The following is a 27,895-nucleotide window of genomic DNA, read 5'->3' as shown; positions in this document are numbered from 1 at the left end:
CAGTAGGTAGGTAACTTCACTGAGCGTTAACTCACTGTTAAATAAGATACATTTTAATAGAAAAACAAACGACTGGTATTTTATACATTGCGTTTCTTCAGAAAATCCAGAGCCAAGGATCGCTCATGTTTCCAGAATAGTTCAACACCACCGCAGAGTGAAAACAGAACTATTGAGAAAACAGCGGAACTTGCACGTGAAGTCTGCTTCCCCTTGACTGACTGCAGAATTCAGGGTTTCTCAGATGTCAACACAGAGTCAAATGCAGTGGATAAAACTTTGCAGATTGCTTGTGCTTGTTCCTACGTTAAGTGAAAAGATACAGTAAGAGTTCATAAATCGCTTCCCGAAGTAAACGCGACCCTCCTAACGCCTCTCCTAAACCTACACATCACCAGTTTTGGAAAGCCCCAGACACGGCCTGCCTGGGTCACCGTGTTCCTCCGCCCCTCAGGAAGTGCACGCGGTAACACAGGACCCCGTGGCCTTCGGGAGGGACCCTCACGAGTCAGAACAAGGTATGGAAAGGCGTGGCTCTGCCCTGGAGGACACACCGCTTTCCCTCACCAGCTTTACATCTGCTGGCCTAACAACCTGCAGGAGGTCTGGCCCGGCTGACCTGGGGCCTGATTGATATACTCATTTCTCCTGTTATGCCAGGTGTTTGCTAGGCACATGGCAGAGAGCATCTCTTCAGCCTTTGAAAAGACTAAACAGCCTCTGGTTTTGCCACTTTGTTTGATGAATTATTAGACTAATAACCAAGGAGACTGAAAACCTCACCAGGCTGTGGCACTGGTAAACCCACAGGTTGTATTCTTCGTTGCTCGCATCTGTGGTCTTCAGAGCCAATAAGCTTTTTCCTGCCCCCAGACCATCATCATAACACACCATCCGGATGATTAAATATAGAGCATGCCGATGCAAAACATCCTGCAGGAATCAGGGAGAAGAAAGACCGTGCTATTTTACATGCTTCTCCATTCTTAAAATGCATTTTCCTGTGCAGAATTTATCATGAGGTTTTAAACTGAGCATATCCATCCATGGATCGGGCAGAAGGTAGTTTCACAGATTTTTCACCCAGTTATTGGCTCAGTTATGGGCCAATTTGCCTTTAGGATCATACCTTCCTACTTAAGTTCTAGGAAGATGGAGTGAGATGATCTAAGTTCACGATCCCGTCCTCTATGCCCAGCTTCCAAGCTGATGCCTGCTCTGAATCGGCATGGGGTCCTAAGCTGAAAATGCATTAGGGGACCAGCCGGGGGAGGGGAGGGGAGGGGATTGGCTTGGGCCCTACACACACAGAAGCAAAAGCCCCTATTCATTTACCCTAGGAAATTGGTCACTTTTAAGGCCAGGTGCCAGAAATGTTTACAAGCCAACCACTCTGCAAACAGAAGCAGACCTAACTACAAGAGGGCCCTTCCCAGCCTGAACTCCCCAACACCTAAAACACATTTTCCCCCTTAATTAAATTACTTACATACTGATCTGACGTGGATACTTTTATGCCATACTTGGAAACTCCCATAATAAATTCTTCCTCCAGAGGAACAAAAGGCAACTTTCCATCTTGCTTTAAAGTAAAAATAAATTACATAATATACATTTAAAAAAATTATGTTTCATTCCTAATTCTGATTGGTCAATTTTAGCATCTGGCCATCATAAACCCAAACCCTTTAAAGAATGTGGGGCATACAACAGCCCAGCAGGAATTTCTCTCCAAAGAGGCAGAAGAAATATCCCCCCGACCTGTTTTACAGTCTGCAAATTTGACCAAAACTCAGATCCATGTACCCCATGCTTACTGTTAACCCCAGTTACAAACTGATACTCCTCACAGATCCCAGCGAGGCTTAAATAAATACTTACATTAGAAACATTAGAAAAATGAAGGGCCTTTACTCAAAGTTTATACTCATGTCAGCACATTAAGTGACGGGTAACATGCAGCAAGAGCCATTCTTCTCAGCCGCTTTACATCTTAGCCGGGTGTTGGGTATGTCTGGTATTCCCAGCGCCCCAGGGCTTTGGACAAGTAAACGCTGCTTGAAGAATGGTTACTGGGCTCTCAAAAATATCAGTCAGTATTTTGAGCTATTCAGAACAAGTAAAACAGCACACGATGCCTGATGGTTTCCCTAGCAGATGGTCCAGTTCTATCTGTTAAGTAGCCTAACTTGCCTTCTCTAAAATAAATATGATGTTGCTGGCAATCAGCAGATATTCCATACGGTCAGTGTTTCTGTGGAACCATTTGCCTGCACTAAAGAGATGATGGTAAACGAGCCATGTCCACCTGCCTTAATTCTTGGGTCCTCACATGCAAGAGTAAACTCTTGCCAATCATTTCTCACAGCAGGTTAAATCAATTCCAAGAATCAACAGATGGGCTAATAGCAACGCTATCGTCAATAATAGAATTCTGATAAGCCCCATTTCTGCAGTGATGTGAGAAATTGAGCAGTCCTTGTCAGAATGAAATGCCTAGTGTACTTTTGGGAGAAAACATTATTAGCAATCTTTCAGTAGAATACTTTACTTAGATTAGTTGTTGCTTGCACGTTGGAATGACTTTATATTTCAAACTAAAGGCTGGGATAATTGTGTTTGCCCAGACTACCAACAGTTGTCTGTTAAATGGCAGATTAGATCAGCTGATTTCCCCTGAGACACCGGAGACTTCCTTCACTTTCATGAGGATATGAAACAGTATATTTAAGGATCCCATCTCCATGAGTTAAGAGACTATATACTCTTAATAGTAACCAGCACGCTATAAATTGATAAGGGACTCTTTCCATTGCAGTAATATCCCTTTGTTAATGAAAACAAAGACAAGCAATTCCATCTTCTAGAAACTTGGGAAGCAAGTTACTAACTGTTGACAGTATTAAGTCTTCTGGCTCATCCACTCCCAACTCTGGCAAGGGTATGGACCTTACAATACTTTAGGCGCAAACCTCACACCTTGATTTGTCTTAATGTTCACATTAAATTTTCCTTCGTGGTGATTTATTTTTTTATCTTCTTGACCAGGATATATTTTTGAAACTTACCTCAGTTCTTGTTGGAAACAGGGTATGAATAAATAGATATGGTAGGTCAACACCACTATGAATTAGATTATTCAAAGAGCCGAACCTAGTTCAACGGAGATACAGTAAGACTTGCCAGACTTTTAGAGATAAGCTTGTGGTGTGTACCCAGCCACCGTACTCGGCTCCCCATTTTTTTATTATTATATTTTTTGTGTGTGGTGCACGGGCCTCTCACTGTTGTGGCCTCTCCCATTGCGGAGCACAGGCTCCGGACGCACAGGCTCAGCGGCCATGGCTCATGGGCCCAGCCGCTCCGCGGCATGTGGGATCTTCCCGGACCGGGGCACGAACCCGTGTCCCCTGCATCGGCAGGAGGACTCTCAACCACTGCGCCACCAGGGAAGCCCTCGGCTCCCCCATTTAAACAAGGAGACTTTTTCAGTCAGCCCCAGAAAAAGTGAAAAGCACTGTGTGAAGGAAGGGACTGTGTCCCTGTGCTCCTCTTCGACTCGGTATCCAAGGTGCCCTGTACCTCCTCTGACCCCAGCGCTCAGTAACAACTAACAGTGATAAAAGCGCGGCTTCAGGAGAAGCAGTGAGGAGACCTGGAAGAGTGTTGTCTTTCTCCAAAGCCATGAGTTCACTCTGGAATCTGAGAAAATTGAACTTTTTTTTTTTTACCTGGGCGACATCTATATAATTTATCAGGTCTAGTGGCCCTTCGAGACTTTTTCCCTCGGAGAGTTTCAGTTTCTCAATGGCACCAACGTATTTTATTCGAAATTCTGCACAGGTGTCTGAATTACTGTTGCTTTGTCCTAAAGGTGAAAAGAAAAATTGTAAGAGTAAGACTTCAAAAGAAATAGTTGCATTACAGGGTATCCTCAACCTCTCCCCAGGCAGGAAATAGACAGTGTCATCAGAAGTTAACCTTTAATAAAAATTAAAAAATTTTAAATGCAAACTTTTTGATGTCATGGGAAAGAATTAAAAATTTCACTAACCTTTTCCTCAGTGACTCACAATGTACTAAATATATAAAAATCTCAAAAGGAATAAATTATTACTATGCTTCATTTCTTCTTCAAAAAGAAGAGAACTAAATTGTCAATTTGACAATGATTGAGTACCTTTGTAATGCATATGACATTTAATTATTTTTTGGTTTCTTCTCCCTTTTTACCTTTCACTTTTAGTTTTCTTTCCTGATTCAGGAAACCTGATCTACCTCTCCCATTCAGTCAGAAAAGACCAGAAAATTTTTTTTCAATGTAGATGGAATAATGCCAGACAGGAAGTCCCTTACAAAACAGATGGTAATAGGTGAAGAACTGTGTGTGCCGTAAAATCCAGCCAGTACAAAAGTACCACAAAGGATTTTACAACGTCTGCAATAGTAAAGGAATACCCTGTGGTCACTTTTAGATTATGTTTATGTAATAAAAAGATGCCCACATTTTTAATGTTTTAAAGCATCTGGAAGTAAAGACAATAGACCTTATGCTACTATACTCCCTTTTACATCTTCTCTCCCACTCCTACCACCTTTTATGGATAGAGTCGCCTATGATCCCGAAAGGAAAAGGGGAAGGATTTTATACAAGAAAATGAATGTAGTAGGTTTCCAATTACACACCGGCTAGCAGGTGGGTCAAAAACCACCTTTTGATTTCTGAAGAGCTGCTCCTTTTGGGGGGCTGCATAAATGTTTTCAAGGGCCTATGACAGATGCTCCCCTCGTTACCACATGCTCCTGATGTTAACTTTTTTTAATCAGCAGGACGTTGTCTTACCCCCACGAAGAATGTAATTCCGAAATAATTCACAATCGGCCAGCCCATTTCTTACAAAGCTATTTTGACACTTCTAAACTGTCACCACGAAGTTTTCCACAAGTTTTTGCTCCACGACCATTAAGAGCAGTTTCCTCCAAGGCAGCGGCTTTCACCACCCACCCGCCACCCCAACCTGCGTTCCACCAGATCTTGGACCATTTCTGGCAGAGCAGAGGAAGAAAACCCCAAATACTCAAGGACTCCCTGTGCTACTCTGGCAGAACTGCACAAGCGTCAGTTAGCAGCCTTCGCCAAAATGATCCACCCTCCGTACCTGAGCTCTTGGTGGAATCGGTATCGAGGCTCGCCACGGTGCTGGATCGCGAGAGCCCCCCAAGGCTGGAGTCTACAGACTGAGAAATAACAAAACAACAGAAAAACCGTAAACGCAATTAGAAGCGCTATCTTCTCTCAAGTTCTCTACCAAACGTTCAAATGACTTATTATAGTTGAATTAACACATATAAAATCAGGTCAATTATTCAGGTAGATCGACTTGACAGATTTTTCTAAAGACAAATTCCTTAGCAAACTTCCAGAAAAGCAGACAGTCCCAACTGCTCTTGCCATCACACAATATTGGATAAACGTGAGGTCAACACTCCCAGTTTAAATGAGAGCCACTACCTGTATCTCCTTATAAGATACCTGATATTTATGTCATATGTGAAAACCTACACCTTGCTTTTGTAATATTTCCAAAGAACCCCAAAAGAACCCTGTGCAGAAAGCAGGCAGGGAGTTAATATTATCCTGTTTAGTAAATGAGCGGAGAGACACAGAGAGGTGAAGTGATTTACCCAAGGTTACATCTAGTAAATACCCTAGATCTCTAATCTACGTCTCCTAATTCTCACCCCAGCATCTGCAATGACTCCAGCTACTACCTGGCCTACAACAGGTAAACACAGGCCGACTGGTGGACCAGAGCATAACTGCAATGTGAATTACAAAGAAAAACCAACAAACCTGTTAAGCAAAATTTAATGAATCATACATGTTAATATAGTTTGTTCTACAGCATCATACTCTCATTTTTTAGAAATAACAGTAAAAACTTCTGATTAAACAAATCACTTATTGGGAATTCTCTGGTGGTCCAGTGGTTTGAACTTGGCACTCTCACTGACGGGGGGCCCAGATTCAATCCCTGGTTGGGGTACTAAGATCCCACAAGCTGCACAGCTCGGCCAAAAAAGAAAAAAAATCACTTTTTTACACTTCAAATCAAAATTAAATTTTAAAAGTACACTCAAAATTTTCGATGTTTAAGAAGTGAATCAAGGTGAATGCAAAAATGTATCAAGCCTTACTGCTTCCCTTTCTTAATAACAGCACTTCTTGGAATGTAAACTAAGAGCAGAGCCGTATGCACACGGAAGTTCAACATCATGTGTGGTTCTGACAAACCGGAAAAAAACCTAACTACTCAAAGGGTGACGGAAGGGGAGTTGGAATTAAGATGCCGTTACGACGTCAGGCTGGCTTCTGGGAAGCGTGTGACAGAGTGAGGTTCTGTGCTTCAAATTACCCCTCCGCACGGGAAAAGCAACCAGGTTGTCAGAACCTAACAACCCTCAGAACAGAAGAACAGGAAGGGAGAAACTGGCCTCGTTTTCTGAGGTTCCGAATCGTGACGGCAGACGCTTACACCATCCTGGCACACAAATCTGAGTCCCAGCACCCTGCTTAGGAACCGCACGAGGCTCGCCACCACGCGGGGTAAGACCTCCCTCTGGGCCCGCGGCCCTCCTGCACCTCTCTGGCCCTGCCTCCGCCACCTGCCCGGGGCAGCAGGTCCTTCAGGAATCAGAAACCGCGCTCTGGTCCTACTCTGCGAGCCGCAGGTCAGCACGTCTCCCTTTATCCACTTTCTGATCTAGAAAACAGGAAGCTGGGCCTGATTCCCAGGCTGAGGTCCTCACACTTAGGTAACAGCGGGTGGGTCTCAGCTAGCTGCAGGAGTTCCGAAACCTGACAGGAAAACGGTCAGTTTTCCCATTTAAGACTGCACAGGACTGCTAAAAGGTCAGGTTTTGGTGCTTTTGGCTACGTGCTGACAGTTCAGTGACAACACCGCTGCCCTTGCCTGCTGGAAACTCCCGAAGGGCAGTGGTGCGTGTGTCCGTCCCTGGGCGTGGCCGTCGTCACCCAGGGCGCTGCCCACAGGCTGGTGAGAGGCACCCCGGAGGTGGGCACCCGTGCGTGTGGGCCGAGGGCTCCTCTCCTGCCTCACCCAGTCCTGGCACTGGGCACCGAGAGCTCACAAGGGTGGAGAATGACTTAAACAGGCTCTCTAGTCCTAGTCTAGCGGACCCAGTGGACCAGGACTTGGGACTCGAAGGGTCCCACACACTCACACCAGGGCATTTTCCTCACTATCCAACTAACTCACCGTGACTAAACAGAATTATAATTTGCACACACACCTCAAGCCCTAGAATTCAAGACATCCAGCTCCCTGAGTGCCTGCAATTCCTGTCATATAAACAATTTAAAAATCAGCGTTTCAATGAGACCGTTCGGAAGTCCCGATCCCTCCAGGTTAGCGGAGTTAAGAACTCCAGAAAATCTACCAAAACAAAATAAAATTAAATCAAGCGCACAATGCGTGTCGAGTGCAAAAAAATGAATGTGAAAAACCTCTAGTTTGAAGAACATCAGCAGGTCTGCCGGGGTTAGTACCCTTCACGCAGCATCGGTTAGAAGAAACAAAATTCTCACCACTTAACGACTGCGGCCTCCATGCCATCACCCCTACCTTGCTCTTAGTACTGATTTCACTACTCTGGGAGCTGCTACTGCTGTGTCGCTTCTTCCCTTTCCGAAACATCTTCCACCATAGCTCGATCCAGAGGCACGCCCCCTGGAAGAACAAGCGTTGGTTAGGTACATTGAGAAAAGCAACTTTAAATCCCTTTACACGTAATAGGAATAAAAATAAATAAAAAACATCAATTCCTCCCAGTTCCACGGCGTATTCCTTTTACTTGAAACATAAATATTTTCCGTTGACCACAAAATGTGGGTATTATTCTTTTTCATTCTTATTCTCTTTTTGAATCACAAGATTCTAACCCAATAAACCAAAAAGGTAGGAACCTTCTTGGCATCTCTGGAGGTGTGAAAAGCACTGTTCAGAAGTAACATCTAGTTCTCAATATATTCAAGTGCCTGCCTTCCCTTTAACCAACTCAAGACGTTAGTAAAATATGTGACATATCGGTTTATCAACCACGTCACTGTCTCCGGTTCCTGTTCTGTGAATGGCAGGGCTAAGAACTGAAGGCGCTGACACATCTCGGAAATGTGCATTTTTCTTGAAGTCTCCAACTATCTTTAAGTAAAGGCTGACATGAAAACCTTGCCAGGTGCTACCTCTCATCTCGTTCCAGTAAGGCCAGGGAAGGAGGTGACCTTAAGTTTCCCAGAGTCAGGCTTATGTATCTCTTTTTTTAAATTTTCGATTTCTCCTTGCACATTTCATAGGAGCACATATATTATACTTGGAAAATTACGAACTAGCCTGCATAATGTTTCATAGTTCAAGTACTTCCAAACACACTGTCTCAATTTATCCTCACAGCAACCTGGTGACACAGATGTTCTCTGAGGGTCTCTGCTGGAGCTCTAGGCCCCCCATCAGGGGGCTTACAGAAGACACGTTAGAATCTGCATTCTGTAGACAAGGGAACTGTGACCCATCTTTCAGGAGGATTTATGAATACAAGAACCTAACAAATGTTTCCTAAAGGTTGGTTCTACAGAGGGAACAAGGGAACCTGCTCACTACAGAATCGAACACTATCTTATCGTCTTCAAACGTTCAACAGACAGCAGTCTGCACAGATAGCGTCCTTTCATTCCGACATGGTGAATTCTTGTCAGAAAAACAAGGGACCTGATGAAGGAAAAGAATGAGTAAATCACGGGGTGGTCAATGCATGCCCCTCTCCAACACACAGTTTCTCCCATTGAATCTGGAGGGCCACCCCCGCCAAATCCACTCACTAGCATCTGACCTTAGGCCACTGACCCAAAACTCGACTCCTGAGCCCAAGCTTTTTAATCAGCCCCATCAGCCAACTTATTTCTATATCTCTGCTTCATTTGTGGAGTAACGAGAACATGTGATTCATTCATTCGTTCCTGAGTAGCCAGTGAGCACCTACCAGGTGCTGGGGATACACCAGTGAATAAGACAGAAAAAGCCCCTGACCTCAGGGAGCTCATTTTTAGAGGGAGTAGACAGACCAACAGGGAAACCAAATATAAAACACATTATTTGGAAACAATAATTGCTACGAGGGGAACTAAAGCAACTTAAGGAGATAGTGATCAAAGGAAGGGGGGACGATTTTAGACAGAAAAAGATGTTCTGAGGAAGCGAGAGTTAAGCCCTGAGGGAAGGAGGGGGCAGCCGTGAACGTGGAGGAGAAGCTCCGAGAGTGGACGTCCTTCTGACGCACAGACCGGTGAGAGGCCAATATGACTAAGAATAGGAGGAGGAGGGAGAGTGACAGGAGGGAAAGAGCCACAGGAGACCTTGCAGGCCACAGCGAAAGCTGGGGTTTTGTTCTGGGTTTCACAGGAAGACTCAGAGGGTTTTAAAAAAGCAGTCAGGTGATACGATCAGATTTCTGTTTTAGAAAGATGACTGGCTGCTGGGTAGGGAACTAGTTGCACAGGACAAGAGTAAAAAGAGGGGGCCTACTTAGAAGGCTTCCGTGGATAATTCGTTGCAAACGATAGCCCTGCCATCACAGGATACTTCTCGGTTAGAAAGAGAAGGCAAGAGGGCCTCAAGGTGTGCACAGAACTGGGTTAACCTGGCAGCATAACATACCATAATTGATGGGCTAGAAGGTCAGTGTATAGCATATTTAAGCACATTATATTTTAAGTACATATAAGTACTATATATATATAGAAATAACAATTTTAAATATGATTTTTTAAAATTTGATAGTATTGTTATGAAATCCTGAAGCATCTCTTCAAATCCCTGGAATACTAGAACGATTCGAAAATCACTACTTAATAAGGGCTTTGCAACTCCTTAAGACTTTCTTTCCATCATCAATCTAGGAGCTGAAGGGGAAATGCATTTACAAAAACCTTTGATATCTGCCACTATTTTGATGCATGTTCTTAAATAAGCAAGTCATTCTTGTCTCTAAATTATTCGTGCATAAAAATGAGACCGAAGATACTGTCACTTGGGTGTTCCACAGACTCATCAAAGGCCAAAAGGCCAAACCAGAGCCCATCCTCTTCCCCTCCACAGCAGCCCCTCTCCTCTCCCTTTCAATAAATTCCATTATTTCTGGTAGAAACCAGGAAATCACCGACTCCTCTCTGTCCTCCAGCCCTCACATCCAGCCAAGTCCAAGATGCACTGATTATCCCACCTGAAGAGTTCCCTCATCCATGTCTCTAAACAGGGCCTGCATCATCCTAGACTATGGCTATACAGAAACACTTTTTCATTATGTGATGAAAGCAATGGACCCTTAACCCATAAAAATGCACAAAGTCTGGAATACAATGTAAGGAATTCACAAGCCATCAGGAGATATTTCAAGGATGAGGGACCTTGTCCTGAGACAGACTGGGACCTGGGACACTTTGCTGCAGTGACTGCAAGTGGACAAACGTCTTCTCGAGTAACAGATACAAAGAAACTATAAAGGAACTAAAAATAACTGCGTGCATGCACGTGCAGTTGGGGCAAATTCTGGACAACAAAACACAAAAAGACCAAAAAAACCCCAACTACCACTTCTGAAGAGCAGAGAGCCAAAGCAGGGTCCTGCGCGTGCCCCCTGCGCTCAACACCGCCAGGGGGTGGGCAAAACACCTCAGCCGCCCCTCCGCCCGACCCCTGGACACACCCCTACCCTCACCCCATGTAAGGAACGAGCTCGCCCGCCTCCCACCGCTCTGGCCCCTTTTGGCGGGGAGGAGCGAGCAAGGGAACCTGTTACTTGTTTTCGCTCCCCTCCTGCAGCTGCAGGAGCCCCAGTCAAGCCCTGCCTGAATTTCTGGACTGGCCTCTTATCCATTTCTACTGATTGGGAAGGCCAAGAACCCTGGTCGGTATCAGTCCCAGCTGGACTCCTTGCCGCTTCAATTCTGTCATCAAGCTCCAGCTGAAATGATTTCTTTAAAACTCAAGTCAGATGCCATTTAACCTGCTTCAAATCTTTTGTTGCCTCCTCAAAGTTAGAGACTGAAGTCAGGCTCTTTGCCAGGACACGCAAGGTCCTCCATGACCGGGCTCGTGTGGACCCCTAGTCTCATCGTCCACAACCAGTTTCACACTCAATTAATCTGTAAGGAATGCATGCAAACTGGCTTGCGGTTCTCAGCATGCACTCAGCTCCCTGTTTCCACACTTTGCTCCTGCCATTCCCTCTGCTTAGAATGCTCTTCCACCTTCTATTTATTTGGCTAACCAGTCACCTTCCAAGACCCAGTTCAGGCTTCTCTTCTAGAAAGCCTCAGGTTGGGCGATGGGATGGGTCTTCCACAGCTTGAGTTTATACCCTGATCTCAGCATTAGTTAGCTACTGCCTACTTGTAACTATCTCACTCAGAACTGTGAGCTCATCAAAGACCAGGGCTAGGTCAGCTCTGTATATCCGATGCCTGCTACAGCCTGGCAGAGGCCATGCTTAATGAACCGGAGAATCTTCTTGTGAGATAACATCCAGATGACAACTCCCACGTCCTGAGCACCTACCATCTGCCACCCAGTGCCAGGTGATATGTTTTATACACTCACATACACACACACCCTTATGCCATCTGCGTATACCTCTGACCCTCTCCACTGACCAGCAAGGTTGCAGTATTACAGCCCCTTTCCAATGAGGCAGCCAAAGTGCAAAGTTGATGAAGCAGCTTGCCCAAGGCCACCATGGGGCCAAGTTTGGAACCTTGGTAGAGTTGGCTCCAAAGCTCTTTCCAGACCCCGCCCAGCTCCTGTCGGGAGCACCTGCCACGTGCCGGTGACAGTAAACAAAACAGACGCAACCCCGGACCCGCGCTGCGGGGAAACAACCACGACGCGTGGAGGAACCAACAGGATCCCGCACAAAAAGTGAACGCTCTCCATCAGACCCTGACATGAGGAACGTGGGGAGCAGCCCCGCGGATGCTCTCACTCCATCACCCTTCCGACCGGACCCAGACACACGCCACACGCCACACCCGTCGTCACCGGAGCTGCAGTTCCACCCCAGACAGGAATCGGCACCGGGGCACTGCCTCCTCCCGCAGGCCCGGGCCCGCTCCTCGGCTCCCGCCGCTGGCCCCGCGCCGCCTCGGGGCCTGGGTCCCCCACCCAGGGAAGGCGGGTCCCGGTGGAGACCGTGGCCCCCGCGGCCCCACCCATCCGCCCCGCCGCGAGCCTCCCCACCGGAGCCGCCCTCGGGACCCGCGTTCCCGGCCAGGCTCAGCCCAAGCGCGGCGAGGGCCGGGCTCTCACCTCAACGCCGACTGCGGTCGGGGTCAGACACCCACAGCCTAGGCAGCCCGAGCCGCGGCAGCCACTCCGTATCAAAAGCCAGCGCCCGCTTTTCGAGGCCCGTGGCACCGCCCGCCGGGTCTCGCCTCCAAAGCCTCGCGCAGGCGCAGCCCTGACCCCGCCCCCGGTGCCCGGGCCGACCCCTTGTTCTACGACCGGAAGTTAGAGGGAGGAGCCTAGGGTGGCTGACGCCCGGGCGCCGGAAGTTGTGCTCTCGGTGGACGGCGACCATCCTTCTGGGTTCCCTGTGGCTGCTCTTCCAATTTAGAAAGCCTCCCGCAACCTGTTCCTCGTCCCCGTTTGCAGATGTCTGCGATTCCCGCAGAAGAGAGTGACCAGCTGCTGATCCGACCCCTGTAAGGGACCAGCGAGAGGGAATGAAGCCACGGGTTGTGAGGCGAGGAGGGTACCCGGGTGGTTGGGCTGTTCAGTCGGCCGCAGCCGGCGCGCCTCTGCAGTCGGCCCTTGGTCCCTTGGTCCGCAGTTGCGGGCCAGGCCTCCGGATGCAGGGCTTTGGAGAACTGTGCATAGGAAGGGGCCTGCTCGGTTTCATGGGATTTTGCTTTTTCCAAGGGAGGAGAGTATGTGGAGTTGCGGGGCGGGGAAAGAAGGTCTGTGGGGCCGCTGGGCGCTTTCTTGTTCGCCAAAGAGTGGCAAGCTCTGAGGGAACCGGTGACGCCGAGCATGGCAGGATGAGAGGAGGACCTGGATAAGGCTGTGGCAGTGCGAGGAAGAACTAACCTGTTACCTCCAGAACTTGGTATTTGCCAAGATGGGAAAGGAAGTAAATTAGGGACTTGCTGGAGCTCCATTCTCCAACTCTGGGAGAATAAGGAGGGAAGAAAAAGCCGAGGTGTTAAGGACAAAATCTCAGCCCCTGACTGACCAGGAGAGGGCTGGCCTTTCACTGGAAATGGCCTTCTGTCAGAGAAGCACCTTACAGATCTGGAATGCTGCTTAGAAAGGGAAATATAAATGTGGAGGAACTTATTCTGTAAGTGAGCAGCTAGAATCCACAGACATGCTCACTGTTAGAAATGAGTCAGCACCACATGAACACGTGCCTTTTTCAAAAGGCAGAAATATTTCCTTTACATGTTCATTTAGTAAGGACTCCTTGAGCACCTACTGGGAACGTGCCCCAAGTTTGCCACTGCTCAGTTCACACCTGTCCTCTCTTCCTGTGCTCAGCAAACACTGAGCAAGTGTCAAGGCCACACTGGGCACTAGGGATACAAATAAGACGGAGGGCTGAGTTAACTGGATTCACCCTTTTGGAGGGAGCTGCAGCGCCGCATGAAAAGTACCGGAAAGATAGTTTGGAGGAATAGCAGACCATCACTTTGGAGTCAGACCTGAAGTCCTATCTGTACACTATCGATTGCTAGGACAGCAACCTCACTGAACCCATTTCCTCCTGTGGAAATAGTATAGCAGTACTTAACTGTGCAGAGTAAAGCTCACGGTAGGTGCTCAGTCAATGGTGACTACTGTAAGAGTACAGATAGGCGTTGCACTAAGGCCGTGAGAGTGCAGAAGGGATTTGCAGCAGAGAGGAGAATGCCACCTCTTGCATCCTGGAAATTATGATACGAGCTGAGGCCTAAAGAATGAGTAGGAATTAAAGACAGCTGAAGTGTGGGCAAGGATGCTCCAGGCCGAGGAAGTGGCACGTGTGAAAATGAGAGGGCTCTGTTTGTGGCCAGTCTCCCCATGGCTGCAGCTAGAAGATTAGCAGATGAGATGGTAGAGGCTGTCAGGGTCCAGCTTATGAAGGACATTGTGTAAGGATTTGGGGTCTTTATCACCAGTTATAGAAAGCCAAGGAAGGATCTTAAGCAAGGATGGGATGTGATGGAAATTATGTTTTAGGAAGATCGAAGATGCTCCTGGCAGCAGTGTAGCAAATGAATAAAAGGGTGGAACAAGGGACTTCCCTGGCGGTCCAGCGGTTAAGACTCCAAGCTTCCACGGCAGGGGACACAGGCTCCAACCCTGGTTGGAGGAGCTAAGATCCCGCATGCCGTGTGATACGGCCAAAAAAAAAAAATAGGGTGGATTAAGTGGAGAGAATCCAGTGGGATGAATTGAAATAAACCAAGTGATGAAGCAGTGAGAGCTTGGAATGAGTGAAATGAGCAGCAGTGGATTGGACAGAGAGAGGTTTAAGACAGTAAAAAAGTGAAATCTTCAGAACTTTGTAACCGATCAGATGTATTGTAAGGGGCCGTTGTTGGGGGAAAGGCAGTGTAGAGAGGAGTGTTAGGATGACACGGACTCCTAGGTAGGACAGCTGGTAAGTGGTTGTGTTATTCACTCCAGGAGTACAGGAGATGGGGCAGGTCTGGAGTAAATTTGGGAGTTTTATTGTTTTAAACAGCCTTATTGAGATTGAATTCACATCAGCACACTCATTTAAAGTGTACAGTTCAATGGGTTTTAATATATACAGTTTTACAACTATCACCACTGTCTAATTCCAGAACATTTTCATCATTCCGAAAAGAAGGCCTTATATATCCATTTACCTCCAACTTCCCCAGCCCTAGGCCACTACTAATCTACTTTCCATTTCTACAGATTATCTTCTTTTGGACATTTCATATAAATGGGTTACAATATGTAACCTTTTGTTACCGCCTTCTTTCACTTAGCATAATGTTTCCAAGGTTCATAATTTGGGAGTTTTTACTCATTCAATAGGTATTTCTTTCATTCTTTTTTTTTTTTTTCCTGGCCATGCTGTGGCTTGTGGGATCTTAGTTCCCCGACCAGAGATTGCACCCATGCCCTCAGTAGTGAAAGCACAGAGTCCTAACCACTGGACTACGAGGGAATTCCCACAATAGGTATTTCTTGAGGTTTACTGCGTGTCAGGCAGTGTAGCTAGCTATACATCGGTGAATGAAATAGACAACGTCTCTGCTGTTATGGAACTCTCATTTTAATAGTTAGAAAAACCATAAAGAAGTAGATACAATAACTTCATGTAGTTTTAAGTGTTATTATAGAATGTTGTGAAGGGCAGATGAGGGGGTGACATTTGAACTGAGACCCAAATGATACACAGGAGCCAATTATGTCAATATCTGAGGGCAGAGCATTCCAGAAAGAAAGAAGAACAAGGGCAAGGGACCTGAGGTGTAAACTTGTTTGGCATGTTTGAATATAAGGTGCCTGTGGATGTCCCGGGAGAGATGCCAACGCCAGGTGACTGACTGTTAGAGGTCTGGAATTCAGGAGGACAATCTGGCTACAGATACAAATTTGGAAGGTCCTCAGCATGTTAAAAATGTGACAATGAAGATCAGGAAGACTGAGAAGACGACCAAGGAGAGAACCCTTGGAATAACGGCATTTGACGGATGGGCAGAGGCAGCTGAGCAAAGGAAACTAAGGTGGAAAACCAGTAGGACAGGATGAAAGTGTGAAGTCAGTGAAACCAAGCTCGGAGAGGGACGGAGCAGGAGGGATGACGTGCTGCCGGGAGAACAGTGAGATAAGAACTGAAAGAGGGGCTGTTTGCGCTTAGCAACAAAGAGCTGTTCTGCAGGGAGAGTTTCAGAAGAGCGGTTGGTAAAAAGCCAAATTGCAGTGAGTTGAGTGAGTGGAGGTGAGGAAATAGAGGCAGAGGGTGTATGCAGCTTTTAGGAAGCGGGCAGGGAGACTAAAGGAGATTAGAATTAAGGGATTTTCTTTTGGGGATGAGCATGACTGTGGCATGTTTAAATGCGGTTGGTGAGGGAAAAGCCAATGATGTAGCAGGCAGGGGTCAGTTCCTCAGAAGGAGAGAGTGTGCAGAGTGTAGAACCATGGTGAAATGATTAGCCTTAGAGAGAGAGGTCTGTTCTCTGTTGCAGGAGAAATGGAAGGAGAGAAAGATGCGGGTGGGTTGGTAAGTTGAGGAAATTGACAGCTGAACTGTACAATTTTTTGATGCAGAGAATGCCGTGCCTCGAGTGAAGAGTTAGGATAGAGGGTTGGAAAATTTAGGAACGGGGAGAAAGGTTGAAATAGTTACCACACTAACTGTAAGAGAAAACTGAGCTAGGGACACTTAAGAGGGAGCGCAGAGGGCCAGTTGAAGTGGAAGGCCAGGAATTCACAGTAGCACTGTGGTGGTCTGATTTTCTCTGGAGTAGGATCTCAGTTTGAGGATGCATCCATCTCATGTCTGTCTCCTAGCAGCCTATGCGTTCCTTGAGCTCAGCGTCTTGGTATTAGGCCTTTCCATATTCTAGGCACTTAATACAGTGCTTGGCAAATGGAAGCTGCCAGTGGTTAGGACTCTGTGCTTCCACTGCCGTGGCCCCAGGTTCAATCCCTGGTCAGGGAACTAAGATCCTGAAAGCCTCACAGTGCAGCCACACACACAAAAAAAACCTGCTTGATCTTGAATGAGTGGGTGAATCATGAGCTAGAATGGTTGGGGAGAGGCAGCCAGAGAAGGGGAGGGATTGGAAAAGCAGGCGAAGTTTAACTTAAAGTCTTACGGGAATTGGAAAGCAAGGCTGTTTCATTAATTTAAGAAGAAAGGAAATTAATTTGAAATACTTGGTATCAAATATACTGAAACAACAGAAAGTAGAAGGAAAAGGGAATGAGATTCACAGGTAGGAATAAGATAAGTCTATTTAAATTTAAGCTATTTGGTAAATGCATATTTTCATCTTAAAGAAAATGAAAGAATTTTTAAGTGCTGATGGGTTTTTACTTAAGTGCTAATTCAAGAGTCTTATTAAATAATCTGAATCACTGCTAGTTTACATGTTGAATACATCACAGTTTAACCGTAACATTCAGAAGGTTGGATTTAACCTTTGGGCTTCTCAGATCTATACCAGCTTCTCTCACAATTTTAACAACTGAAAGATCCCTGAACTCCCAAAGGTTACTTTTCATCTTTTCCCACATTGATGCTGTTCTTTGCTATCTTTGTAACTTTGTGGAACTTTTATCTGCCTCAAGCGAGTGCTGGCATCAGATGGAACATAGTTTAAGTTGTAAAAAAGTTTGAATTTATTGGGCTTTATTTTGATTGTTTTTCAATCATTTTTATTTCTTCCTTTGAATGTTTACAGTGGAGCTGGGCAAGAAGTGGGAAGATCATGTATTATTCTGGAATTCAAAGGAAGAAAAATAATGGTAATTATTATTTTGTAGTCTGGTTAACAGTATGTTCCTGTCTGCCTCGGGTGTTAGGTCTTTTCTAGCTCGGTAGTTTTTTCTAGTTCAGTAGTTATCTGTTTAGCTCCCAGAATAATGTCATAGTTCGTATAGGTCGTCTGTGTAAAATGTTAATGTGGAAAACTAGTACACCTTCCACTTAGTAATTTGACAAAACATTAAGTAAACTGAGAAAATATATTCTAAGTTTGTAAAATTGTCAACTGGATCTCCTGATCTTTTGTATCTTCAAAGTCCCTCTTCCATTCCTGAAGGTCTGGCCAACCTAACTGCCCCACCACCAGTGGGGGACCCCAAGAAACCGGCCACCTGAACACATGCAGAGCTCCAGCCACCCCCGTGCGGTGTGACAGTAGGGCCCTGGTCTGGCAGCTTAGGAACCTAAGTTAGCACTAGGATACCTGGCCTTGGGCAAGTCAGTCTCTCCTCAGCCCATTTCCTTGACTGAGAGGTGGAGGGACTAGAAGAGCTGGTCTCTGTGGTCCTCATTAGGAAGGCGGTGCAGTGGCTTATCGTGGTCCTTCGGTCCCATTCCTCTGTTTCTCCCACTCTTAAAAGGACGGGCGTATGGCAGACACGGTCATCTCTTTAGTCATTTATTGTATTAATTGATAGGATATGACCAAAATGAGGATATAACCCCTTAATGACTGACTCTTCAGATTTTGCCTTCTAATACTTAAATTGCCCTGATCAGCGAAGTTTCCAGTTTCTAATCATTGTCTTCTCACAATAGTCGCATCTGTAGTAGCGAATCTATAAACTTTAAAAATGTTCACCATTTCTGATATTAAAGTTCTTGAAAAAGAGTTCATTCGTTGTTATAGTGCCTACAAAAAGTAGCTGGAAAGAAGATGTCTTGTATTTTGTGTCCTGTGACTCTAAATGTGAGCTACAGTTAAATTTGTTTGGAAAGTTAGAGGTAATGGCGTATTTGCCCATTTAGTAAGAATTGCATTCCAAATGCTTCCCACATGTATAGAGTCCATCCTGATTATGTATGGTGTGATGGGTCACTTATAATTATTGTCTATTTGTTGAATGAAGTTTAATATAATGTGGAGGAAATTATGATCTTTTTTTCTGTTTCTTTCAGTTGGACTGTGGGATCCACCCAGGCCTAGAAGGAATGGATGCTCTTCCTTACATCGATTTAATTGACCCAGCTGAGATTGATCTCCTGCTAATTAGTCAGTAAGGTTTTTTTCTTTATTAAGGACACTATTTTTCAAGGACTTTTACCATAAAGATCATTCTTTGCCAGATTTTAAGATTCTGGTGTTTTAAGAGTATTTTATACGAGGAATTATATTGCAGACATCTAAGTCTAAGACAACACACCATATCATCCTCACAGGTGAGAGAAGGTTACTATGAAAAACTTACTTTCCCATCTCTAGAGTGAGAAGAAGGTAACATAGGCCTTGGATCCTTGTGAAACTTAAGACCAAGAAAGCTCTTTTGCAGAATATCTCCTGAGGCCACTGTGTTGTCACATTGTTCTGTGGAACTTCACATATAAACAGTGACATGTTTCAACTTTATATGACTAAAGTGCTTGTTATAATTTTAGCTGTTGAGAATAGGTTTGGCTACATTTTGATATTTAAAATATACTTTTAATATCCTTTTCTTACACTAGAACTAGATGCATTATTCCTTCCTTCTGTACATACCTATCCTTGGTGTTCTGAAGGTATCAGTATGTAATTGTTACATAGAACTTTTCTGTACAGTGAGTTTTATTACATAAAATACATGATGGATAATATTTTAAGAACTGACAGAAGCCCTTTGTTTCTTTTTAAGTTTCCATTTGGATCACTGTGGAGCTTTGCCCTGGTTTCTACAGAAGACAAGTTTCAAAGGAAGAACATTTATGACTCATGCCACAAAAGCTATTTATAGATGGCTTCTTTCAGATTATGTCAAAGTTAGGTAAATTACTTTTTTAGATTTATACATGCCCTTGGTTCTACATAATACATACGGTTCAAGATATAGACCATTTTGTGTTTTGAAATGAGATGTTTTCTTTCTGTTCACAAGGCTGTCATTAATTTAGTCATTCATCATAACAACTCATCAAATACCTGTTGTGTCCCCAACACCTCCTTGGCCTTAAAGTCTTTATGTAGTTTTTGCATCCTTTTAAATCTTTGCAGTGTAGGTGAGTTATAAGGTATGATAGCAATATTCTATAAATAGAATTTCATAATTTTATTAAAATTTAAAACAAAATACATTTTACAATGCTGTATACTGAAATCTTTTTTGGATGATTTGATCTAAGGAAATTGACTATCTTAATTGAAAAAGTTCTCTGGGGAAGTTTTCTCCAGTTGCAAGAGGAAAATCTACTCCTTTACCAGAAAGTTTGAAGGATTTTTATGATACCTATAGCACAAATGATTAGCCTTCAGAAGTTTACTGTTTAATATGTATATTCCAAGGGTAGCTAAGATGCGATTTGTTATTCTTCTATATAAATACAGAAGAATGGAACAGTTATCCTTAGTAATAATTATACTGGTTAACACTTATAGCTTACCATGTGCCAGGCACAGCCCTCAGTTCTTAATATATGTTAACTCATTTAATCTTCATATCAACCTCATGATGTAGGTTCTGTCGTGAATCCCATTTTACAGATGATGAGACTGAGGCACAGAGAGGTTAGGTAATTTGCCTGTGATGGTCACAGTAAGAGACAAAGCTGGGATTTGGACCCAAGCAATCTGGCTCCAGAGTGTGTGTCCTTAACCCCTACTCTCTCTTGCTTTTTTGGAAGTACGTTAGCATAATTTTCAGGAGAACACTTATGTTAGACTTTCTAACACGACCTTTTCTCTTTTAGAGAAATCTTTTCACATCCCAGAGTGAAAAACTCTGCATGGTTCAATGTATGTGAGTGAGTTTATCTCGCAAGAGTGTTGGGGCAGGAAGAAAGGTTGAGAAGTACTAGCCTAAAGAGTACTTTGCCTTAATTTACTGTTTGTGCTTTGCTTAAAATCATGCTTTATAGCTACACACACTGAACATTTTTATTATAATAGCAGAGTAAAAAAAATACACAAAAGGTCCAAGAGATTCTAAATAGCATAATATGTACAATATAATTTTAAGAAATACATGGATATGTCATCCACAGATAATTTCTTTGAGTTCAAAGACTTGTAAAATCTTACCGTTAATTTTTGTTGTTGGCATCTTTAAAAATTTAGTAATATATCAGCAGACGACATGCTATATACTGAGACAGATTTGGAAGAGAGCATGGACAAAATTGAAACCATCAACTTTCATGAAGTGAAGGAAGTTGCAGGAATCAAGTTTTGGTGTTACCACGCAGGCCATGTCCTGGGAGCTGCCATGTTCATGATTGAGATCGCGGGCGTGAAGGTACGCTCTAGCTCGGGAATTTCCTGCTCACAAGAAATCAGTGCAGGGCTTTAAAGAATATTCCCTAAGACTAGCAAAGTGTCAAAACACTGAAACATAAGATAAAATTAAGTTGATACTTTTTCCTTGTAAATATCATAGTTCATACCCCCATGATAATAATTCTCTAATCATGATTAAGAAAAGAGAACGATAAGCATCTCAATAAAGTCCCCTCATGTTACCGTAGGATTAATTCCTTTTCAGTGTCCCTAGAAAACTGAAAGCTCTTTAGGGAAGAGCCTTCTTTGTGGCTGCATGCATTTAACATTGAAATACGTTTTGGCATTCATGTCCTCTTGATATTCTGGGATTCACATATAAACCCCTAAAGAGGGTGGACTGCGTGAGTGAAAGAGGTTAATCAGAAAGGATCTTTCCAACCATCTTTGATGAAAAAGATTGATGGAAGTCTTGAAAAACTTGAGAAAAATGTAGGTGGACTAATGGATTTCAGGACTCACTTGTGTACCAGTTCTCAACTCTGGCTGCACATTAGAATCACTTAGGAAGCTTTCTAAAATACAGGTGAAGGACTTCCCTGGTGACGCAGTGGTTAAGAATCCGCCTGCCAATGCAGGGGACACAGGTTCCATCCCTGGTCCGTGAAGATCCCACGTGCCGCAGAGCAACTAAGCCCATGTGCCACAACTGCTGAGCCTGCGCTCTAAAGCCCATGAGCTACAACTACTGAGTCCACGTGCCGCAACTACTGAAGCCCGTCCGCCTAGAGCCTGTGCTCCACAGCAAGAGAAGCCACCACAATGAGAAACCTGCGCACCGCAACGAAGAGTAGCTCCTGCTCGCCGCAACTAGAGAAAGCCACGTGCAGCAACGAAGATCCAGCGCAGCCAAAAATAAATAAAATTTTACAGAAATAAAATTAAAAAATAAAATACCAGTGAATCTGAGAGAATGACCTTGACCTTTTATTTTTAAGTTCTCTGGGTGACTTTTTTTTTTGGCCTCATGGCAAGGCTTGTGGGATCTTAGTTCCCCGACCAGGGATTGAACCCAGGCCCTCGGCAGTGAAAGCGTGCAGTTCTAACCACTGGACTGCCAGGGAATTCCCTCTAGGTGATTCTTCTGTGCAGCCAGAGTTGGGAACCAGTGCTATAGTGTAATAGTCTTCTAAATTTTTTGTAGCTGCTCATTGTTTGAAATTTTTACACAATGACTTGTGCTGCGTACTGCTAAACCATTTATTCTTGCCGCTTGCTCCAAAGCACAGAAAATAAGCAGAAGATAGCACAAATGCAAATCTAAAGTCACATTTCAAATTTGATGAAATTTGTTGGAGATAGGATTTTATCTTCTATCTAGATAGGTTTTCCATATACCTCAGTAGATTTCTTTCCTCATCATCATGACCTTTTTCTCTAAGATATTGAGCATATGTCTCAAGTTCATTAATATAGAGGTTATCTTTGTGGGCTGATTCTTGGAATATATTATTCCCATTAGTTAGGTTTAATAATTGAAACACTGGATGGTTTATGACTGAATTACTTTACACATTTTGAATCAGACATAAGCACTGCATCTAAATTCATCAGTTATAGGCCACTTTTTTCTATTGAACCTCACTTTCAAGAATTTATGAGCTGAACTATTTACAATAGGCAGGACATGGAAGCAACCTAAGTGTCCCATCAACAGATGAATGGATAAAGAACATGTGGCACATATATACAATGGAATATTACTCAGCCATAAAAAGAAGCGAAATTGAGTTATCTGTAGTGAGATGGATGGATCTAGAGTCTGTCGTACAGAGTGAAGTAAGAGAAAAACAAAAACCATATGCTAACACATATATATGGAATCTTAAACAAAAAAAAATGGTTCCGATGAACCTAGGGACAGGACAAGAATACAGACAGAGAGAATGGACTTGAGGACATGGGGGGGGAAACGGTAAGCTGGGACGAAGTGAGAGAGTAGCACGGACACATATACACCACCAAACGTAAAATAGATAGCTAGTGGGAAGCAGCTGCATAGCACAGGGAGATCAGCTCAGTGCCTTGTGACCACCTAGAGGGGTAGGATAGGGAGGGTGGGAGGGAGACACAAGAGGGAGGAGATATGGGGATATATGTATATGTATAGCTGATTCACTTTGTTATACAGCAGAAACTAACACACCATTGTAAAGTGATTATACTCCAATAAAGATGTTAAAAAAATAAACTTTGGCAAGAAGTGGCAAAAAAATAAAAACAGTGATCAGGGAAGCTGGTAGACTTATGAGTAATTTTATAATTGGTTTTACTTGAATGATCTGTTAGAAATGGCATGAAACTCCCATTACTTTCAGAATGTAAAGACTAGTGGTAGAAGTGTAACACAGAGGGGATCTGAAGATATTGAAAGTAAAATGGAACTCAGTAATTGTCCTTTTAGATATTAATGGAGTATAAAGTCTTTTGACCAATAAAAAAAAATACTGCCAAGAGAAATTAAGGAAGACCTAAATAAATAGGTCTCTGAATTGGATGATCTCTACTTTCCTGTTCAGTGGATTGAAGCTACTCAAGAAGTACTTAGCAATTGCTTTTAAAAGATATCAGTTTGGGACTTCCCTGGTGGTCCAGTGGTAAAGAATCTGCCTTACAACACGGGACACGGGTTTGAGCCCTGGTCCGGGAAGATAATCACATGCCACGGAGCAACTAAGCCCGTGTGCCACAACTACTGAGCCTGTGCTCTGGAGCCCATGAGCCACAACTACTGAGCCCACGTGCTGCAACTACTGAAGCCTGCGCGCCTAGAGCCCATGCTCCACAACAAGAGAAGCCACCGCAGTGAGAAGCCTGCGCACCGCAAAGAAGAGTAGCCCTCGCTCGCTGCAACTAGAGAAAGCCCGCGTGCAGCAACAAAGATCCAACGCAGCCAAAAATAAGTAAAAGAATTTATGAGCTAAAGATAGTAATAAAACGAAGCCTTCCAAATCCTAACTTTCTGGCTTTATCTTTTTCACAGCTTTTGTACACAGGTGATTTCTCAAGACAAGAAGATAGACACTTAATGGCAGCTGAAATTCCTAATATTAAACCTGATATTCTTATCATTGTAAGTATTACTGCCCTGTATTGTAATTAGTGTAATGTAAGCAGAATTTTTGTAATGGGAAAAAATATCATCTCATTTTCATAATATATGATCAGATATAAATGTGTCCGGTTTTTTAGTATAAAAATTCATTTTGTGGCCTCTCTTTGTAGTGCAGCTCCACTTTCTTGCTGTTAAATATATTATCTCTAGTCTAATATCAGAGATGATATGCTGTCTCCTGAATATTCTTGTCTAGGTTGATTACCTCAATTTCTCGAGTATCTTAAAAGGTTGTGTAGAATGGCACGGCCCCACTGTCTTTGCCATGGTAACTGTCTTTTGGCCTGTAGCACCTGCTAACTTTCTGTGTATGTTCTACTGGACTACTAGGTTACGAGTCTCAGAAAAATTTTAAAAATATTAACTGTACACGGAAGCTTTGGTGGAGAGGGGGTGATTGGTGAGGAGCAAATTAATAAATGTGCATTGGGCCTGTGGTTTATATAAGAATATCAAGGACAGTTAGTTCAAGGTAGAAGAGCTGTCTGTTTCTCCCTCACCACCTACGGCATCCCCAGCTGCCCAAGAGTGAGGGACTGGTGCGTGTTGCTGTCCATGTGCAGTGTGTCATGAGCAAATTCAGTTGGCTCAGCTCACAGTATACTTGGCATATAAACTGACCTTAAATTAAAGGAAGTTTTTTTTAAACCCTCAGGAATAAGAGTTATTTTCATTATATCTGGTACTGTAGAGCAGTGCTTCTCAAATTTTAATGTGCTTATGAATCATCTGGTGATGCTGTTAAAATACAGATTCTGATTATGGCTGGGCTGGGGCCTGAGATTCAGCACTTCCAATAAGCTCTTGGGGATGCCAGCGCTGCTGGTCAGTGCACCACACAGAGTAAGGTCTAGGGGATATTCTTAAACAAAACTATAAGAAACAGTATCTATTTCTGATTTATAAGCTTTGACTTAACAGAGGTGGGAGAAATATCCTTTTCCCCAGCCATGGAAAGCAAAACGCTTTAGAAGAAAAAAAAGGCATCACAAAATTGTCTTGAGCAGGGAACATACATTTTTGGACTATTTCCTGATTCCATTTTCTAAAAAGTTCTTATTACTTGGATGTGAATTCTAACTTTTGTATCTGTTCTTTCCAACTAGTGTTCTAACAATATATGTTCGAGTAAATGGCATATTAATAGAGAAATAGGTCACTTTGCTTCTGCATTTCATTGATGTTTAACTTTTGTATTCTTTGAGAGTTATCAACCTTGGTCTCAACACTTCTGATATGTTCTTTAGGAATCTACTTACGGAACCCATATCCATGAGAAGCGAGAAGAGCGAGAGGCAAGGTTCTGTAACACTGTTCACGATATTGTGAACCGAGGGGGCAGAGGTCTCATTCCTGTCTTTGCTCTTGGAAGGGCTCAGGAGCTTCTCTTGATTTTAGGTATGCCTTTTCCTTTTTATTTGGGAGAGTCTCAGAATCTTCCAGTGCAGTTATATCAAGATAGTTGCATGTCCTTGGATAGGTCATTCTACCCTTTGGGGCTGCAGTTTCTGTATTTAAGAATACGGACTTGGTGCCAGAAAGAGCCCAGAGCAATAGTGAGTCTCATACAGTGCTACTGGAATATGAATGGTGTACCATCAGCATCAGAAGTCTTAAAAATATGCTACCCTTTGACCCAGCAGTTCAACTTCTGGGAAATAAATACACAGAAAATTTTGTAAGTAAGACAATTCATAATTCTAAATATTTTTAAGTAAATATTAGTAAATATATTGTAGGAAAAAATCATGGTTCAGATGAGTCATTACATATTTTTACGTAATATTAAGTGGACCAAAAAAATAGGGTCCAAAACTGTGAACGCTGATCCTAGTTAGGTAAAAAACACACAAATGACTGGAAAGACATTTAAAGATACCCAGATGTTAAATCTGGATAGTGAGAAAGTGGATGATTTCTTTTTCATTTTCTGCTTTTCTCCGTTTTCCAAATACTTCAATGAGCATGTGTAACTTTTTGTAATAAGAGGAACAGTGGGTGTCACTTTTTGCGTATATTTGTATTTAATGACCCTTTTTAACATTCTGTGATTATTTTCTGGGGAATACACTCTTCTTAAAGAATAACTGATAAGTGCCTTGTACGTATATAGCTTCAATGTCAAGAACTAGAAATGATCTTGAGCTCTTACTCTCAGTTCTTCTATCTGTACAATGACAGGGATAAGTAGTATCCCTGTTACACTGAAAAGGGAAACAAGGGAAAAAGAATAAATGACCTCAGATCAAAAGCAAATCTGAGAGAGACAGGACTTAGTAGAAGCTAAATTTTCTAAAGCCTAAGCCAGTCCGTTTTCTCTTGGTTCTTCTTTCAAACTGCAAGTCACATTTGTCGTTATAGAAGTCTTGAAATGGAAAGTCTCCATAACAAAGTAATCTGAGGAGCAGAAGAAATTAAGAGAGTGAAACCATGTTGTCACCATCAAATTGAGTTGCCAGATCTAGCAAATAAATATACAGGACACCAGTTGAATTTTAATTTCAGATAAATAATAATATTTTAGCCTAGGTATGTCAAATATTTAATATATATTATTATACTAAAAATCTTTTATTTGTCTGAAATTCAAGTTTAATTGGGCATTTGCTGTGTTTGTCTGAAAACCATACTATCAAGTATATTATGATTCCTTTTATGAGCCAGGACTGCCCTATACACTTGGTTGCTCCTTGTCCCTTAAATTCCCCTTGTAATGCGCTATGATAGAAAGAGGGTAACTGCGCGAGCCACTGGTTTCAGATCCCACCTACGATCTAACCATGTGACCCTGGGCAAGTTATTCAACTTTCTTTAACATTTAAAATTTTTTCTTAAAAATACACCCAAAAAAATAGGAGACTGTGATGTGATCATGGGATGTAACATACTTTGCAAGGTATTTGAGAAATCATGAGAGTATATATGAAAACATCGATACCATTAAAAATTTTAATTACATCTAAAAGAACATGAACAATTAAACCAGAGGGCAAAGCAGGAAATGTATTTGTAATATGCATGGCAGGAAAAGTCCCTGTCCTTATGTAGAGTTTTCACTTATAAATCAAGTGGAAAAAGAACATTCCCACACTTTTCAACCTTTATTAGCCTCAGCTTCCTAATCCATAAGATGGAAATAAATCTTCATAAATTTGTTTTGAAAACAGGAATAATATATGCAAATTGCATACTAGACATTTAATAAATTTCCTAAATACAGGTGTACCTAGTAGAATGAATGATGTCCTGGCCACACTACCTTCATAATATTTGGGGATTTAATGAGGATTTTCAGCTAATTTTTCAGTGAAAACAAGCCTTCTTTTGAAGGTATGTTGCCCACTGTTTTCAATAATTATCAGAAACTGGTTAGCAGTTTTCTAAAAATACAGTCACACAATAATGTGACTTTTTTGTGTTCAAAATCGGTTTTAACTCCTTTGGTGGTCCTGTTTTGTAATTAGTAAAGTCTAATTACAAAGTGTCTAATATCAGTAAGTCTATATGAAATATTAATAAAACATTTTATTTAAAACCGTCACAGAATTTAGTGTCTCTCTGGAGTAATAAGTTATGGTCTGTTATTCAGCATCACCTTCTACCAAATTATTTTTAGAAGCCTCCACATTTGGGACTACGATCACAGCATTCTTTGTAGGTCACGCGTTAATACTTAGGGATAGGTTTTGTGAGAGGACTGCTACGGGCTGGGAGAAATGCTTGCAAATGACGCG

General features: G+C 43.1%; 2 protein-coding genes across 6 annotated transcripts in view; one reads left to right on the top strand and one right to left on the bottom strand.

Annotated features, from left to right (window-relative positions):
* Nucleotides 1-31: 31 nt before the first annotated feature.
* On the bottom strand, nucleotides 32-12,536 carry ITGB1BP1 (integrin subunit beta 1 binding protein 1). Of its 2 annotated transcripts, none has more exons than XM_060169320.1 (7): nucleotides 12,378-12,536; nucleotides 7,647-7,751; nucleotides 5,160-5,238; nucleotides 3,732-3,868; nucleotides 1,490-1,582; nucleotides 784-933; nucleotides 32-302 (listed from the first exon to the last, which is right to left on the bottom strand). In XM_060169320.1, exons 2-7 carry the CDS (start codon nucleotides 7,716-7,718, stop codon nucleotides 231-233), a joined length of 603 nt encoding a protein of 200 aa, XP_060025303.1. In that variant the 5' UTR covers nucleotides 7,719-7,751; nucleotides 12,378-12,536; the 3' UTR covers nucleotides 32-230. The 2 variants fall into 2 exon arrangements, with proteins under 2 accessions (XP_060025303.1, XP_060025304.1); XM_060169321.1 differs by lacking the exon at nucleotides 12,378-12,536 and adding an exon at nucleotides 8,676-8,780.
* A 77-nt stretch (nucleotides 12,537-12,613) lies between these two features.
* CPSF3 (cleavage and polyadenylation specific factor 3) overlaps nucleotides 12,614-27,895 on the top strand; it is a 43,431-nt gene continuing 28,149 nt past the window's right edge. The window contains exons 1-7 of one of the 4 annotated variants that reach the window (XM_060169316.1): nucleotides 12,614-12,772; nucleotides 17,498-17,561; nucleotides 18,700-18,797; nucleotides 19,413-19,541; nucleotides 20,828-21,005; nucleotides 24,030-24,119; nucleotides 25,409-25,559. In XM_060169316.1, coding sequence (XP_060025299.1) covers nucleotides 12,723-12,772; nucleotides 17,498-17,561; nucleotides 18,700-18,797; nucleotides 19,413-19,541; nucleotides 20,828-21,005; nucleotides 24,030-24,119; nucleotides 25,409-25,559 — 760 coding nt within the window. In that variant the 5' untranslated portion in view covers nucleotides 12,614-12,722. Of the gene's footprint in view, nucleotides 12,814-17,497; nucleotides 17,562-18,699; nucleotides 18,798-19,412; nucleotides 19,542-20,827; nucleotides 21,006-24,029; nucleotides 24,120-25,408; nucleotides 25,560-27,895 lie in introns of those variants that run through there. The other 3 variants (XM_060169317.1, XM_060169318.1, XM_060169319.1) reach the window with 3 other exon arrangements.

The sequence above is a fragment of the Lagenorhynchus albirostris genome, chromosome 13, assembly GCF_949774975.1.
Source record: "Lagenorhynchus albirostris chromosome 13, mLagAlb1.1, whole genome shotgun sequence".
In the NCBI taxonomy this organism is placed as follows: domain Eukaryota; kingdom Metazoa; phylum Chordata; class Mammalia; order Artiodactyla; family Delphinidae; genus Lagenorhynchus; species Lagenorhynchus albirostris.
This window is presented reverse-complemented; position numbering and strand designations above follow the sequence as displayed.